The 15,397-nt window shown below is 39.9% G+C and overlaps 1 protein-coding gene across 2 annotated transcripts; it reads right to left on the bottom strand.

Moving 5' to 3' along the window:
• Nucleotides 1-6,152: 6,152 nt before the first annotated feature.
• Nucleotides 6,153-14,052, bottom strand: slc34a2b (solute carrier family 34 member 2b). Of its 2 annotated transcripts, XM_038716565.1 has the most exons (14): nucleotides 13,942-14,052; nucleotides 13,617-13,661; nucleotides 11,231-11,278; nucleotides 11,012-11,143; nucleotides 10,793-10,921; nucleotides 10,494-10,637; nucleotides 10,254-10,365; nucleotides 9,935-10,130; nucleotides 9,740-9,835; nucleotides 9,347-9,437; nucleotides 8,641-8,808; nucleotides 8,362-8,478; nucleotides 8,147-8,271; nucleotides 6,153-7,533 (listed from the first exon to the last, which is right to left on the bottom strand). In XM_038716565.1, the coding sequence occupies exons 3-14, from the start codon at nucleotides 11,274-11,276 to the stop codon at nucleotides 6,988-6,990; spliced, it is 1,902 nt and encodes a 633-aa protein (XP_038572493.1). In that variant the 5' UTR covers nucleotides 11,277-11,278; nucleotides 13,617-13,661; nucleotides 13,942-14,052; the 3' UTR covers nucleotides 6,153-6,987. The 2 variants fall into 2 exon arrangements, with proteins under 2 accessions (XP_038572493.1, XP_038572491.1); XM_038716563.1 differs by lacking the exons at nucleotides 13,617-13,661; nucleotides 13,942-14,052 and adding an exon at nucleotides 11,744-11,817 and having other exon boundaries at nucleotides 6,158-7,533.
• Between the last annotated feature and the right edge of the window lie 1,345 nt (nucleotides 14,053-15,397).

Here is a 15,397-nt window from a genome sequence, read left to right as displayed (position 1 = left end):
CATAGCACTGTTTGAACTTACACACAAATACTCTGATGGCTGCAAGGCATAAAGGATCAGCGTCAGTGATGGATGTATTAGGAGATGTTGTACAGGAAGCTGTGTTCTAATAGGTCAGCTATTAAACTTGTTCCAGCCCCTATCAGTGACATTTTGATGATAAGTGTCTCACAGGAGACAGGACATGCAACAACAGCATGGGCACTTAAACATTTTGTCCAAGGTCAGAGCAATGGAATTTCAGAAGTTATTGATTTAGTCCCTGGCTGGTCAGGTGCTCCTGGTCGATACATAAGATAAGACAATGTCAGTTTTAGCCACCGCTATGGGAAACAACAATAAGAAAGGTTTGGTTTGAAAGTTAACATGGCAATGGAAGACACCTCAAACACATCTTTAGGGCCCTTGCTTGGGTGTTAGTAAAAAGGTAATGCTTCTCTGTGGTACTATTGGTCTTGTGTTCATAAAGATAACATAATAGGCAATGCCCTTTGAGGGATTTTGTTTCCAACAAATGCAGTGTTACTCAGTCCTTAACAGTTATTTACAGCTCTGGGTGACTTGTGACGATGTGCAGTTTACAGCAGTGAGTGTTGTTGCCTGGTATTCATGGAGCTGTCATTAGTTAAATAAGTAGTTTCACAGTGTAAACAGCACCATGTGGAGCTCCTTCAGTTTAGAGTGAAGTCTGTATATAATTTGGGGACAGAATAATGGTCTCCTCTCCTCTTTCTTTATCTCTGTTCCTTATGTTTTCTGTCTGTGTCTCTTTCTTCAAAGGGACAGGTAACCAAGAAGAAAACATTGTATGCTGTGACACATGTTCACTGTGGTAATCTTGTAGATGTTTCTGTACTTTGTGTTGTGTTTTCATTGATATTGCCATAGGTAATTGCTTAAAAATTGAATCTCGATTGTGTAAAGAAAATGCACATGTCAGAGACAGGTAATATAATCTGTGTAATAATAATCGGTGTTGTATGTTGAGGCTGTTGAGAAGTATTCATGTTGTTTTCCCAAAAAAAGCTAAAATTAGTTGAAAAAAATTATCCAGTTTTCCTTCATTATGAAATCTCAGATCAGTATTGAAAATCACAGTGTTAGTTATTAGTCACCTCATATGTGTCATATAACGTTTAGACATTACTACTGATAAAGAAGTTGCATACAATAAAACTATTGGCACCTGGAGTAGGTATGATGGTGAGTTTAAATGATGGGGTGGACAGTCTTGTTTTCCATTTGATTTGTTTATTACAGGTTGATTGATCTTGACCTTGAATTGTTGCAGTATACTGTAAGCTACTTCAGTTCATTACTACACACTGACAGATCTCTCAATTGATTTACAGCGTTCCCACTGTTCATTCTTTAATAGCTGAATTCAAGTTATCCTGAAACCTCTGGAATGTTTGATAAAAAAACTTTGACCAAGAGATATGCTTGTTACGCAGAAAAACCTCTACCAAATATTTGACTTGTAGATATTTCACAGTCTTGCAGTTTTCAACAAACTGGCATCACATGGACATGGCATAGTGCACAAATGGCACAAAAACACAATCATGTCAGCACCATTCCTTTTACACAACAGTAGAGTGCGATTTTAGTTCCTACACAGTAATTGTAATTCAGAGAGTTTGATGATACTGTCAGCAAACATCTCAATACATTTCACTTTTCCTCAAATGGCTGCCCTAACATGCAGTTAAATCCAGCGCCCTATTGAAGTTCCATTGAAATTGCTACATTGTTCACAGTTAGTGCCTTTTCATGTGAGTTGAGCAAGCGTGTGCTGAAACAGAAACAACACACATGGCTGTGTGTAGCCTGACACTTGAACTTGACGTTGTAGTAGTCTGTGGTTTTATCAGCTACAAACACCCCTCAGTAAGGTCTTTGAGGTCCTGTAGTGACATGGTCGATAGCCCCGCACCGCACGCCATGTTGAAGAAGAAAGTAGGAAGTACAGTACCTCATGATCAATTGCAACATGTCTAAAAATAACTGCATGTAACTGTAAAATTTATTTCAGCTGGACTTTGGCAACATCTGTCTCTGCTCATCTAGTGAACAATATCTCTGAGGTGATAAAAGGGAAAAAAAAATCTTAAGCTGCTACTGACGTAATTTTAAAACATTATCCCACACAATGACACCTGTCCTTTTCATAATTAGCTATCGTGAACACATCCTGCTGCAGGCTTTATTTGACCATAGAGGAGGGGGTTAAAGTGACGACAAATTCAGCCAAAGAGTTGTTTGGCGGTCACACTGAAGATCAGTGATGAAATAGACCATCTTTAATGGCAGTAAACTGTATTTGATTATATTAAGTTCAAATGGTAACTTCATGAGTATAGCGTACCTGGCTCATTGTACTATAAAATTTTTGTGAATTTTGCATGTGTCAGGCCTTGCGGGCATTTTCTTTGATGAGATTAGTTCATGTGAAATTAGTTACTGCTGCAGTTTGCAGAAAGGCACCAATATTCTGCCAAATAGAAGTTGTTGGTTTTTTTAGACAAATTTAAGACCAATACCTGTGTTTATAATTGGAATTACACACAGGCGATTTTAATAGACGATATTGCATTACAAGCAGCCTTTGAGCAATCAGGCACCCATGGGCCCTAATACAAATACAAAAAAAGATTAGTTTTATAAATCTAAAATATTTGTGTAAATGTTTTACTTGAATGTGAGTGAGGGCACAATGTGAAATGAGTCAGGAATGTTATCAGGGTTTCTGGTGCCCTGCAGAACAAGCTGTTTCTTATACAATATCAACAATTTAAAATGATACAGACCCAGAGCCCCGACTGACTCAAGGTTTAGAATACCACTTAGCCTGAAAAAAATGTCAACAGCTAATAAAAACACGCAGTCCTGATGCACTGCACTGAGACTGAGTGCATTTGGGTATCTGAGTTTGTGTGGGAAGCCTCGCGGGGGAATACGTGTGTCACCACCCACATTGCTAAAAGTAAGCTACATTTTGTCACAATATCTCAAACACTGGAGAGTGATGTGCAGATATACTTCTGCCTCAATTTATTTCAGATTTACAAGGTACAAGGTCAATTTAAGATGTCATTATTAGATGAGATGCATTTTGTAGTTTCCTGTATGCTACAAAGCAAATGATATACAAAAATTAGATACAGAAATAAACAATTTTGCATGGTGCAGTGCGGAGGATGAATTTAAGACTCTTAAGCCTGGGGGAAGAAGCTGCTCTGTAGTCTCTTGGTGTGACAGCAGATACTTCTGTCTGATTTGCCAGACGGAAGCAGGGTGAACAGGCCTTGGCTGGGTGGTTACTGTAGCATCCTCTGGGCTCTGAGCAGGCACCTCACCAAACTGATATCACCGATGGTTCCACTGATCTTCTGAGCAATTTTAATCAACTGCTGCACATCCCTCCTGTGCTGGGCCGTGCACATCCCATGCCAGTTGGTGATTAATCATTTATTCATGATTAATAAGCAATGGCATCCCAGTTGAAACACACATCCACACACATCAGTAAAAAATTTGTACAGTTTATGGTAAATACTGATTCAGTAATACTCAGTTCAGTTGTAGGATTCTGTGTTTAAGATGCTTAAATAACAACTTATCTTAAAATCTTATTTTTGGTTTAACTTGTCACTGTGCTGCAGTGATGTAGAAGTGTGCCCCAGCGTGTGTCATCTCTGTTTGGTGTGGTTACAGGAGCAACAGAACACACCTCTGACCCTGGCAGTGACTCAACATAGCAATATTTTCATCAAAATATGGCTAAACAGACATGTTGCACCTGTGCATTGACATGAAACCAAAGCAAAAATGTAAGAAATCCTTTTATGGTTTGGACATTCACAATCACCAGTCTGACTTGATAACATTTGGAAATGAAAAACTCTACTGCAGTATGAATAATAATAGATCTCAGTTGTATTCGACATTCAGTATATGTCAAACAGGCAGTAGAATAACAAACTGTGGAATCAAATTCAATGAGGGCTGTGTATTAGATCAGTATTTATTGGACTTCGAGGCTATTTCTCTCTGCAACTTATTTTGCCTAATATGATTCCTTCTCAGGACTGTGTGGGCGTGACTGACATCTCTCTGAACCCCTTATTTAGTTTGTTGCACCTGTATGAATGGGAGATGTTACTGTGATTCGTGGAAACTCCTGTGTGGTGATACAGGGCCTTTAATATGTGGTCATGCATTATATCTGGTTTATTGTTCCTCAATATGCATTGGGTAACACTGTTAATTATAGGTAGTTATAAAACAGAGTAATTGCTAAGGTGCAGAAAGACACAGAGCAGCTGCAAATGGGAGGAGCAGGCTACTGTGCATAGTGAGCAAACGTACTGCTTAAAAGTTAAAGCTGCGTTAATGAATATTTTATATATATATACTGTTCATATATATATATACACACACACATTATGAAATATATAACTTATACTATATTTTAAATCGCTCAAGTAAGTAGGTGTAATGTGAAATGGGTTGCTTATTGTGATGAAATCACAGAAAATTATTACCTATAAAGCTCTATTTAGTTCCACAGCAGTTTATGGATTGTTTTTAAATCTTTCATCGTTCATTGTTTTGGTTTTACAGCTTCCAGTGTTTTCATTCATCTCATTGCTCTCATCAGAAACGTTTCCAGCCGCAGCAGGCCTCAGTTTTCAGTGGAAAAAAACTGCATACTACATGGCCTGCTCCAAGCAGCAGACAGACACAGTTAGTGACTAGCTGGTGGAACATTTGGCATCAGATTTAAATGAGTTGATAGCATAATGACGGATGAGACCTTGAATGTTGGTACTGCATGTTGTAGGAACACTTTGGCCTTGAGAGAAGAGAGAGAATTTTAAACTACTGAATATGTGTTGTTCCAGAACATTTTTTTTCTCATTTAACCAGGACAAAAACTATAATCATACTTGCACACTTGCATAAACAGTTGAAGTTGAACAATCAAATTCATGTTATTGCCAGATAATAGACTTTGCTGTAGAGTAAAATTATCAGATTCTTTTGTCTGTACCAGTTTTTAAGAGCAACTTCTGTGTAGAAAATGCTGGTGTGCCAATGGAGGCCAAAAACCAGTCAACTGTACTTATACTACTTACTACTGATGAGCTATGTTGCAAAATGCAGAATGCTTTTGTGAATCAAGGATTTTGTTGGATGGTGAAACTGGAGGCATGTTTTTTTCATATTTACAATGAAAAACTAATATTAAACATACCTCATAGCTCTTAAATCAGGGATTGCAGTATTTGCTCCATGGCGTGGTTCAATATTTATATTTACTATCTAATACAGTATTGTATTTTATCATTGCATTAAACTCTAACCTTCCAGTGCTCTACTATGCTCCATCTTTGCCTTTTGAAGTTGTGAAACTACCTTATACGTGTCTGTGGTTGAGGTATAAATATGGCAAAGTTCAGTAGAATTTGAGATAAAACTTCACATGAACTCCAGAATCTAAGACTCTGATAACAGACTATTTTCATACGTGCTACAGTGCATGGAACATGGCACATGGATTCTAACTGACTCTGTTTATTAGTCAGCTTTCAGTAGGTCTTCAAATACTGGAATGTGTTTATGTTAGTTGTGCTCATTAAATGATCATGCAAAGCAAACGGGGGAATATGACCTGACAAAAAAATTATATTATACATTTGTTGAATTCTTATAAGTGTTATCACTATGAATGATCACTTTTATAGCTCATCTGGCGTGGAAAATTTAAAATTGCATTCAAAGGTACAGTGTACGGTTGGCAATCTTTCGGCATTGTCCTGAAATCAATGGCATAACTGGCTCAGCATTATCCAGTGGCCCTGTTTAATGACACCTATTGACTGTTAGTAATGATTAAGTAAGAAATTAAACAATAAAATATGTGGTCTTTTGATCTGAGTGTCCTGTATGCGATGTCTATTAGGGCTACTACAGTAAGGGTCCAGGTACAGCAGCGTGGGTGGTGGTGTGGGAGGAGCAGATACTTTGATTGCAGTCACAAGGTACAGTACATGCAAATTCCATTACCGGACTTTTTAAGGCCCTAGGTGGTGTGATTTTTATCCAAACTGTATACTGCGTTTCAGAATCTATGGACAGAACGTTCCTTTCCTCTTGAAATTCTTTTATTCAAACATTTTCTTCCCACAAATTCTAAACATTGGTTAACAAATTGAGTCTACAGACACCTGGACAATATTGCTCTTACTATGCAGCAGATAGACTTTGACCGGTGCTTCAGTCTGAAGTCACAAAATTACTGTTCAAAGGCAAATCTTACATTAAAGCAAGAATCTATTTGCTACAGAAAGCCATTTTGTTTTGGCACACTTCCAGTGAATCTTCTAATAGCAATATCTGCACTGAATATCAAATGAATTGATTAAAATGACATATCAGTGACTATAAATAACTATGACATCCGGCCATAGATACCATGTTATCTGCATAAAAGAGATGGAACTGGTTGGAGAAAAAAATTTAAATACTGCATTTTAAAAATAGCAATTGTTTTATTTACAAATATTATAGTCTTAAATACTGAAGGATAACAAATATTTTAAATGCTACGTTAACATTTGAAATTCAAATGGTCAGAGTTGAAAATAAAACCAAAGGCCTCTTCCACATTAAAAAATATAAAAAATAAATTCAGAACCACCCATAGTTAAGTCATAGAAGATAATGAGTCCGAACAATAAACTGAAAACATCAAAAAATAAACATCATGCCCAGAAACAGCAGGTTATTTATAATATGTCCAACGCTTGTGTTCATATTCTCCAGCATGATGGTGATAGACAGTGTTTACTGCAGTGCTTAGTACATCCAACAAAGGGGAATCATCAACACACCACAACCTGAGACGTGATGAACAATTACAAGCGTGTTCCAAATTCATTATTGCATTGAGTAACGCTTACAGATAGAAACTTAATGATATTAAAAATGTGTTGCATTAACAGGCTGCTTTGTATCCTCATCTGTTGACATGGCTGGATTATCGTACATTTCCAGACTTTTCTTGCTGTTCCTCCTCATCTTTTGATCCTCATCTTTTTTGCAGCACTTGCAGCACTTGCAGCAGCAGCAGCAGTGTTTGCCACAGAAGCCCAAAGTCGAGGTCACCACAGCGTCCCAGGGTGCCATGGAGTGCAGGGGCCGAGGCAAAAAGTCCCAGCTGCGAAGGACAATGGGCAGGTACCGGGGGCAGCGAGACTGCATCACGTTGACAATGATCACAAAGACAACCAACACAATGATGGGCACGCCGACGCCGACCAGGACTTGCCAGCCAGCCAGCGACAGGCCGAATACAGAGACAGGTAAAACCAAGAAGCACAGGAAGAGGTAGAAGGCGGCGAACCAGCGGTATTTGGCAGTATGGTTCCCAAGGCCTCTGGCCAACCTGATGGGCAGCCGCGTGAAGGGGATTGGATACCACAGTAAGATACCCATGATGTTGAAGAAGAAATGGCAAAGTGCAATCTAGAAAGAAACACAGACAAGGCTGTCACTTTTAGATCTCCAAGAAAATATCAATCAACAAGACTAAGAGTCTACAGCTGTACCAGGTAATTGGTCGTAAACCAAAGTACTGGACAAATTTCAATTTGATCTGATGATGGCGCTGGGTGATCCTACCATCTGTAAAACTTTATGGCGACACTAACAAGCTATACCAGGTATCTTTTCAATTAACTTATTTAAAAGTGATTGGTTATGACTATGATCAGTCTCTCATCTGGCACCCAACTGTCTGATTTTAAATATTTGATACATGTACTCTACAAGGGGATCAAGGTTATTACAATTTATCCTCTGGGGCCATGAATATCTGTGCAAAATTTAATGAAAATTGTAGTTTAGGCATTTTACTAAACAAACAAATTTGTCAACCTCACAATGGAGCAAGAGGAAAAGTCAGGGGATCAACAAAGTCAGTAGGATTTATCCTCTGGGGACCATTAATGTTTAAAAAAAAATGTAATTGTAATCTATTCAATAGTTGATGAGATATTTCAGTTTAAACCAAAGTGGTGGATGGAATGAGAGACCAACAGTGCCATCGTCAGAGCCAAGCGAAACTTTTGCATCTTACCTGCAGGGAGTTGGCCAGTGTTTCTCCCGGGCTAGCCATCGCAGCCAGTATGGCAGTGGTTGTTGTGCCAATATTTGACCCCAGTGTCAGAGGATAGGCTCTCTCAAGGCTAATGACACCAATACCTGGTGAAAGAAGGTTGACAAGACATGAATCATGGTATTATTAAAAAAACAACATTAGAAGACAATACAGCCAAATCACTTCCAACTTACCAACAAGAGGCGTTATAGCTGAGGTGAAGACAGAGCTGCTCTGAACAATGAAGGTCATCCCTGCTCCCACCAAAATCGCAATGTAGCCAGTAACCCAACCAAAGGGGAAGGGGAAGTCTGTTGTCAAACAGAAAGACTGGATGTGAGCAATAAACCTGATGAAGTGAGCACACATCAAAACCTCATGACCAGCGCAAACACAGCAAACTGTGCCGACTATCAAACAGGCTGGAGAGAGCATGTCGACGAGACATTGTTTTTTTTGTTTTGTTTTTTTACCTGTGTTGAGCACCTTCTTAATGACCACAGCCACTTGTCCTTTCAGCATGGAGTTGAGCAGCTTGACAATGAGGATGAGGCAGGTGCAGAGGACGAGCAAAGACAGAGCCAGGAGAATGAGGCCCACTGCTAGGTCTGGCAAATTGGTATCAACGAAGAGGTGTTTGCCTGCAACGGACGGTCAAAGAGATGATTGGCATTAAAGTGTCCACTCTTGCATTATGTAACTGCAATAAATAGCCTCATGTGCATGATTCACTGTAGAGCAAACCTTGATACGGACCTCATATAACAACATTTTGTGTGTGGGGGAAGTGTCTTTCCCTGTAATCTGAAAAGAAACCTGAGGCTGCTATATTACTTGAGCGGTTTCTGATGTAGTTATGGAAAAATTAGTTTTTTATTTTTAAAAGCAATCACAAAAACATTTACTTCAATTGGGGGTAGAATACTTTGAAGAGGTTGTCCATTTTAAGGTACTCTGCATGAATAGACCTATTGAGCAGGTAGAGGGGTCGAGGCAAGGTATGAGCTTAGTCACTATAACATCTCAAAGGTAGCCATTGTCCAGACATCAGAGGGGCTGGATGAAGGAGGTTGTTGTGTCTCAAATTTCACTGAGCTTCGGTGGATCAGGTAATCCTAATTGCTGTGTAAATCCCCCCCCCTTATACTGTGGTTTATACACTGATGGAGGCACGCTTACATTTCTCTTGGTAATTGGTCCAGGTCTGGTTTCTTTCCTCCCAGCAGACGGCACCAGCAGTGCAGTTTTCCAACGTTACATTCCAGAAAGTCTGAGAGGAAAGATTGGAACAGCCTTAAATGCAAGGGCAATAATTAAGAAGTCAATGTACCTATGGTCACCTTTTAATTGCCACTGTAACATTACCCCTTTTATAAAATAACACACTTTCAAAGTATGATCTAACAACAGGATGACTGTGGTGACAATACAAGGAGAACAATACCAGTCATTAACAGGAAAAAGCAGAGGTAACCATAGCGTTATCATATGTTTTTACTGTTACTGTGTTATGTTCAGTGTGTGGAAAACTAATAATATATGTATGTGATACAGATCTTGTTGATTTCTTACCGTGTTGGTCTCTTTCTTGCACCATATTTTGATCAGACTCATGTTTCTGGCTGCTGCATCACCAGTGGCGATGCCAGTGATAACAGATTTGTCCAGCTAAGAGAGCACACATTTAAACATATTTAGGAGATCTAAATCATCTTTATGTTGACGTTGCATATTATTTCTTGATGATTCCAATGTAACTGACTCTACCTGGATGATGGAGTCGGTGAGAGGGTCTGTGATGACATTGAGCAGCTCGGGGGAGTTCTCTCCGGCCTGGATATTGAAGGATTTGATTATGAGGCTGGTGAGTTTGTACAGAACACCTGTGGCTACTTCCAGGGGCAGAAGAATCAGCACAGACAGCCAGTTAAAGAAGTCATGGACAGTGGCTCCAGCAAATGCCCTGGTAGGGAAGGAACACAGTCTTGATTATGTACCAGACGCTGTTTCTAGTGTTATTTATCTACTGCAGCATATTTGCTCTACATGTGTCACAAGCTGTTTGTTATTACATGCTCTGATTTACCTGCGGAACTCATTTCGGTCTCCTGCCTGCATCATGGCCACAATAGTGTTGGTGACAGACGTTCCAATATTGGCGCCCATGATGATCGGCACTGCAGACTGGACATCCAGCACTGAAGAATATAAGTTGCATTATATGAATTTGTAATGCACTGTAGCTCTGTGAATGACGATAAGTTGACCAATGCAAGTGTATGCATGCATCTTCTGTGTGTGTGTGTGTGTGTGTGTGTCTGCTTACATCCAGAGGACACCATGCTGACCACAATAGAAGAGGAGGTGCTGGAGCTCTGCACCAGCACTGTGACTAACACCCCAATCACCAGCCCAGCCACAGGGTTGGATAACACAACATTGTCCTGGAAGATGTCACCAGCAGCTTTGCCTGTACAAATACACATGCACACCCACATACACCCTCAGGTCAAAAACACATTACATAAGTAGCATTTTGTTCAACCTGTCACTATAAAGTAAATTTAATGTGCTGTGATGGGTGGTGATAAAGACCCAAGATATTAATCTGTGAAATTGTTTTACCTCCGACTAGCTGGAAAGCAGAACTGAGAACATCAAGCGAGCAAATAAACAGGTAGAGAAGTCCAAGTAGCAGAACAGCCTTCACAATCCCAGTCAGCACCCTCATGATCTTTCCTTTTGTATCCAGCTCTGTAAAGAAAAACAAAGTACTGAATCAGGGTGAGGTTTTGTAAAGGTGTCTGCACTGTGCAGTGCAGAGAGAATGGTGAGCTCTCTCACCCGACCACTTGATCCCAGTGTCTTGGAGCTCTGGGAGATGCCAGGGATCTTCTGCATCTTTATCCTCATTCACCAGGTCCACGGTGGAGTAAGCAGGCAAGATGGCTGTATCTTTAGCAGGAGTGTTGTCATCTAATGGACGGCATGTGGGAGGGAGTGTTAGAAAAGGTGGCAACAACACAGTTTAAGGAGGTAAGTTTCTAGGTGAAAGGGACATACCAAGAGTGGGCGAGGAATCAGTCCCCACTTCTGGTCTTGGGGCCATGACTTCATGGGGAAAGAAAAGTTACAATAAATAAATAAAAACAACTCTAACAACTAATTAAATTATATACATATAGCCTAATTACAGTTTACTAATGGAGCAAACCCTGATGAAGATGAAATGGAAGTTATTATATAGGCTACTTTTCAAAATAAACACGGCTCTTTCAGTGCAATGATTTTAGTCTACATACAATCGAAATAATAGCCCTTACAACATCATGTAATTCTATACGACAAGAGCCTCAGCTTGACCACCTTTATGGTTGATCACATTGAACAAAATCTCCACAATGACTAAAAAAGCGCACACACGCAAAAAAGAAACATCTTATTACACATTCTCCCGTGGATTCTTAAAATCAGTTGGATAAATGTCCTCGATTACAGTGGACTAGTTTCACATGTGGATATGTGGCCTCTCTTCTCGACAAGAGAATCACAGAGCGGTGATGGTTGTGTACGCACCTGCAGCGGAGTGCTCTGAGCGGTGAGGAGGAGGCTTCACCTGGGTTACCTGTTGCTCACTTCGAGGCTGAGCGCTGCTTTTATAGCGAGCACCGAGTACACACACACACACACACACACACACACACACACACACACACACACACACACACACACACACACACACAGACTCTCTCTCTCTCTCTCTCTGCTCTGATTTCAAAGGTCGTGCACACGTGCAGAGTCCGCAAGTGGCACTAAGGTGTAGGCTATCTGTTTGTGGGCCACGCTCTTTGATAAACCCAAAGAAATGAAATTCTGAATCGTGCTGAATGGGGATAGATTGACACAAAGTAGATGTTTCTTCTTCTTTTTTTGCAATAATAACATGATGGTGACCCTTAGTAGGATTATTGCTAGAACTGAAAATAACTAGGCCTATACGGATTTAATCCATATTGCGTCTACAGGTTTAGTCTAAACCACGGGTAGTGTAATAAAACAATGAAATCAAGGAAGCTGCCCCCTAGTGGTTCTAAATGCAACACTAAGCTGCATTGCTTTTGAATTCTACTCAGATAGGCAATGATTTTCTACAAAATAACCCAAATCTTTCTGTATTTTTGGGGGGGGTTTTCTTGTGAGATACTGGATAGTTTAATCTCTTCAAGTCTTCTGGGAAGAAAAACTTCTTCAAATAAGCCTTTGGTTGAACTCAAAAATCATGTCCACACAAAGAACATAGGGCCTAACCTGTAATGAGGGATCATAATCAATAGATATTTTCAAAGTTGAGAACCACTGTTCTCAGTCATATGGATCCTTTGTTGGTGTCATGCGCTGTATGTTAAATGTTACATAGAATTCTAAAATTTCAAAAATTATTTATTGACTTATTGTTTATGTGTCACACTGGAACAATAGCATGTGGTTCATTTTACTATTTGAACATTTTCTTGTAATTTCAGCTGATATGTGAGTATTATTGATATCCACTTTATTTATATATCCATCTTCACACAGGTCTGGCCATGCATGTGCATGCAGACACTCTCATTCTCTCTCAAACACACACATTAACAGCTCCTTAGATACCACATGCATGTACACACATTCTTATTCTTGGTACACATTTTTTGAAGGAATTCGGCAGGTAGGTGCCATCAGGTAGATGCCTCCCTGATGCATGATGAATAAGTATCTGCCTGTACTCCTCAGCCTTTAGGAGACCATTTATTCCGACCAAATCCCCAACTCGGTTAAGGAGAAATGCAGCCCCAAGCTTGGAAGAAATGTCCACCATGCTTCACTGTTGCCTGCATTTGTGGCACATAGGATAGATATAATGTAATTGCCCACTTACTTGTGTGTTATTTTATAGGTATGCACTTTATCTTGCACACTCAATTTTCAAACAGATCTAATTTGAGTTTAAAATGAGTAAGTAGTGTAAATATGTAAACTGTGAGCTTGTGCTGCGTTCATCAGATGGCAGTTAACATGAGAAAGAGTATAACTACAGAGGACCAGCCAACTAACTACTATGTTGTGCATTTTTTCTTTTAGGTGGGTAAATGTCAAATAAGCATACAGTTTGTCAGTAATATAGGTCTTCTAATTTGTGTACCATTATACAGTGTAGAATATGTAGTTTGTAGTAGCATAATAGCCGTATTTGTGCTAGCTTGATATAGTACTGGGACGAGCTGCCACTAACTTGCCAGTGGTTGTTGTCCAATTTCACCTGTCAAAACATATTGAAGGGAGTCAAATGTAAAGTTTGCCTGACTCCACTGATACATGTGTACAGGATGTGTAGGATTTATTGTTAGCATGTTGTAGTTTAATGTAAACGGTTAGAGCCAGAGCTGAACCACTGCTGTAGTTTACATACCTTTGCCAAGGCAAACAGGCAGCTCACACGTTCTAATATGTAGGCCTAAACAAAGAGGATGAATGAGAGATTTACCGTTGATGTAAGGCAAAAAGAAAATAACATAATTGCTTTATATTGGAAATGATAAGAATTGTAATTGAATAATTGTAGACAGAACAGAATGATGGAGAATGAGAATGTTAAATAACCCATATAGAATTTATCATTTTAATGGCTTACTTTTATAAATAACAGCCTATTTTATGTTTATTGTGATTCTGTTAGCTTATTGATTTTAAATGGACTTGCATAAACATCCATCTGCAATGCCAACAATACTAACCACCCAATTTTACTGGACGAGGTCACCATCCTTGGCCACCTTGATGCAGTAAAAGCTGTTTATGCTGCCACACTTTCTCCAACCAGCCAGAAGCCTCAGTCACTTCCACCCAGCCACCTGTTCTGCAGTCATCATGAACCCTGTGAGCACAGGAACACAGAGAGAGGGAGAAAACATCAGTGCCGGCGAAACATGCGGACCAAAGTCACCCTCCTGTTGAACACCTGTCTGAGCACCTAGGTTTTGTCTCATATATCAGATCACACATGAAGGATTTCTCATAGGTTACAAAGCGCCTGTATGCCCTCCTTTCTTCAGACACATCAGGTTTAGACCAAGCGGCAATCTCCAGTTCTCATATGTGAGGCCTTTCTGGAAAAGCCAAAAACTGCAATTCATTGAGTGGCCACCTGAGCCATAATTATATAGCTGCAGTACCCCGGCAATCCTGGGACCACAGTACTAGGACTGTAGTTCTTTTGCGCCATGTAGTGGATTGGTGGTGGTAATGCACAACAACATGAAAGAGGTTAACCCTGTCTGCTAGCTGTAGGGTTAACCGGTTGACATGCATATAATCAATAACTTAGGTTTAGGCACACACCCTGTGATGGTTAGGGTAAGGGTAATTGGTTTCGGGGGCTGCCAAGAGTAACATAGCTAGCTAGCTATGCCAACTAGCTGGCAGTATCAAAGTAAACAATGGTTCTACAAATGCAGTTCTGGTCCTAGGATTGTGGTCCTGAAACTGCATTTACATTGGGGATGTGGAGGAATGTCTCCACCACTTTATGAAATGGCTGATTTTGTCCCCACCACTTTTTAAAAGCACAATATGTTCTGAAATATAGCTTGCAGTTAAATAACAAATGAAGATTTAAAACCTTTAGAAAGGTTTATTTGCACATTAAGAAAACATGCAATTAAAATATAATAGAAACAAATGTGCATTGTCCAAAAGAAGTTATTTGAGAAAAAAAAAAAAAGCTACTGATTATAAAATGATCCAAAACGTGCAGCACAACGTATTAGCACAGTTTCTTTTTGGCCATGTTTTCCATTCTCTCCCTTTGAAGATGACAAAAGAGGAGGGAAGACTAAATCATATTCTCATGATATTACATGAGAAAGGTTGATCTACAGGAGACACAGCTCTGAAAGCAACACAGAATACCTGAGAGAGAGAAGTATCCAATACATTCCATCAAACTCATTTTTGACAGCTATTTCCGGTCCCCCCACCCCACCGGATGTCTGTATGTAACTGATAAGAGGGGGGGCATCCGGTCCCGCCCCAACCGGAAATATGGCTGTATGTAACTGATAAGAGGGGGTTCATCCTGTCCCACCCCAGCCGGAAATATGTCTGTATGTAACTGGTAAGAGGGGGTGCATCCTGTCCCGCCCCAACCGGAAATATGTCTGTATGTAACTGATAAGAGGGGGTTCATCCTTC

This window comes from Micropterus salmoides, unplaced genomic scaffold (genome assembly GCF_014851395.1).
Source record: "Micropterus salmoides isolate LMB-PRFRI ecotype aquatic unplaced genomic scaffold, ASM1485139v1 Ms_hic_scaffold_13, whole genome shotgun sequence".
Classification (NCBI taxonomy): domain Eukaryota; kingdom Metazoa; phylum Chordata; class Actinopteri; order Centrarchiformes; family Centrarchidae; genus Micropterus; species Micropterus salmoides.
The sequence above is the reverse complement of the archived record's forward strand: the minus strand, read 5'-3'. Positions and strand labels throughout refer to the sequence as shown.

Excerpts from the sequence above, each read along its gene's own strand:
- slc34a2b (XM_038716565.1), bottom strand. The coding sequence starts at position 11,276 with ATGGCCCCAAGACCAGAAGTGGGGACTGATTCCTCGCCCACTCTTG. Across the intron at positions 10,922-11,011 it reads CACTGGGATCAAGTGGTCGG|AGCTGGATACAAAAGGAAAG; the intron begins GTGAGAGAGCTC and ends TTTTCTTTACAG. Across the intron at positions 10,131-10,253 it reads GACCGAAATGAGTTCCGCAG|GGCATTTGCTGGAGCCACTG; the intron begins GTAAATCAGAGC and ends CTTCCCTACCAG.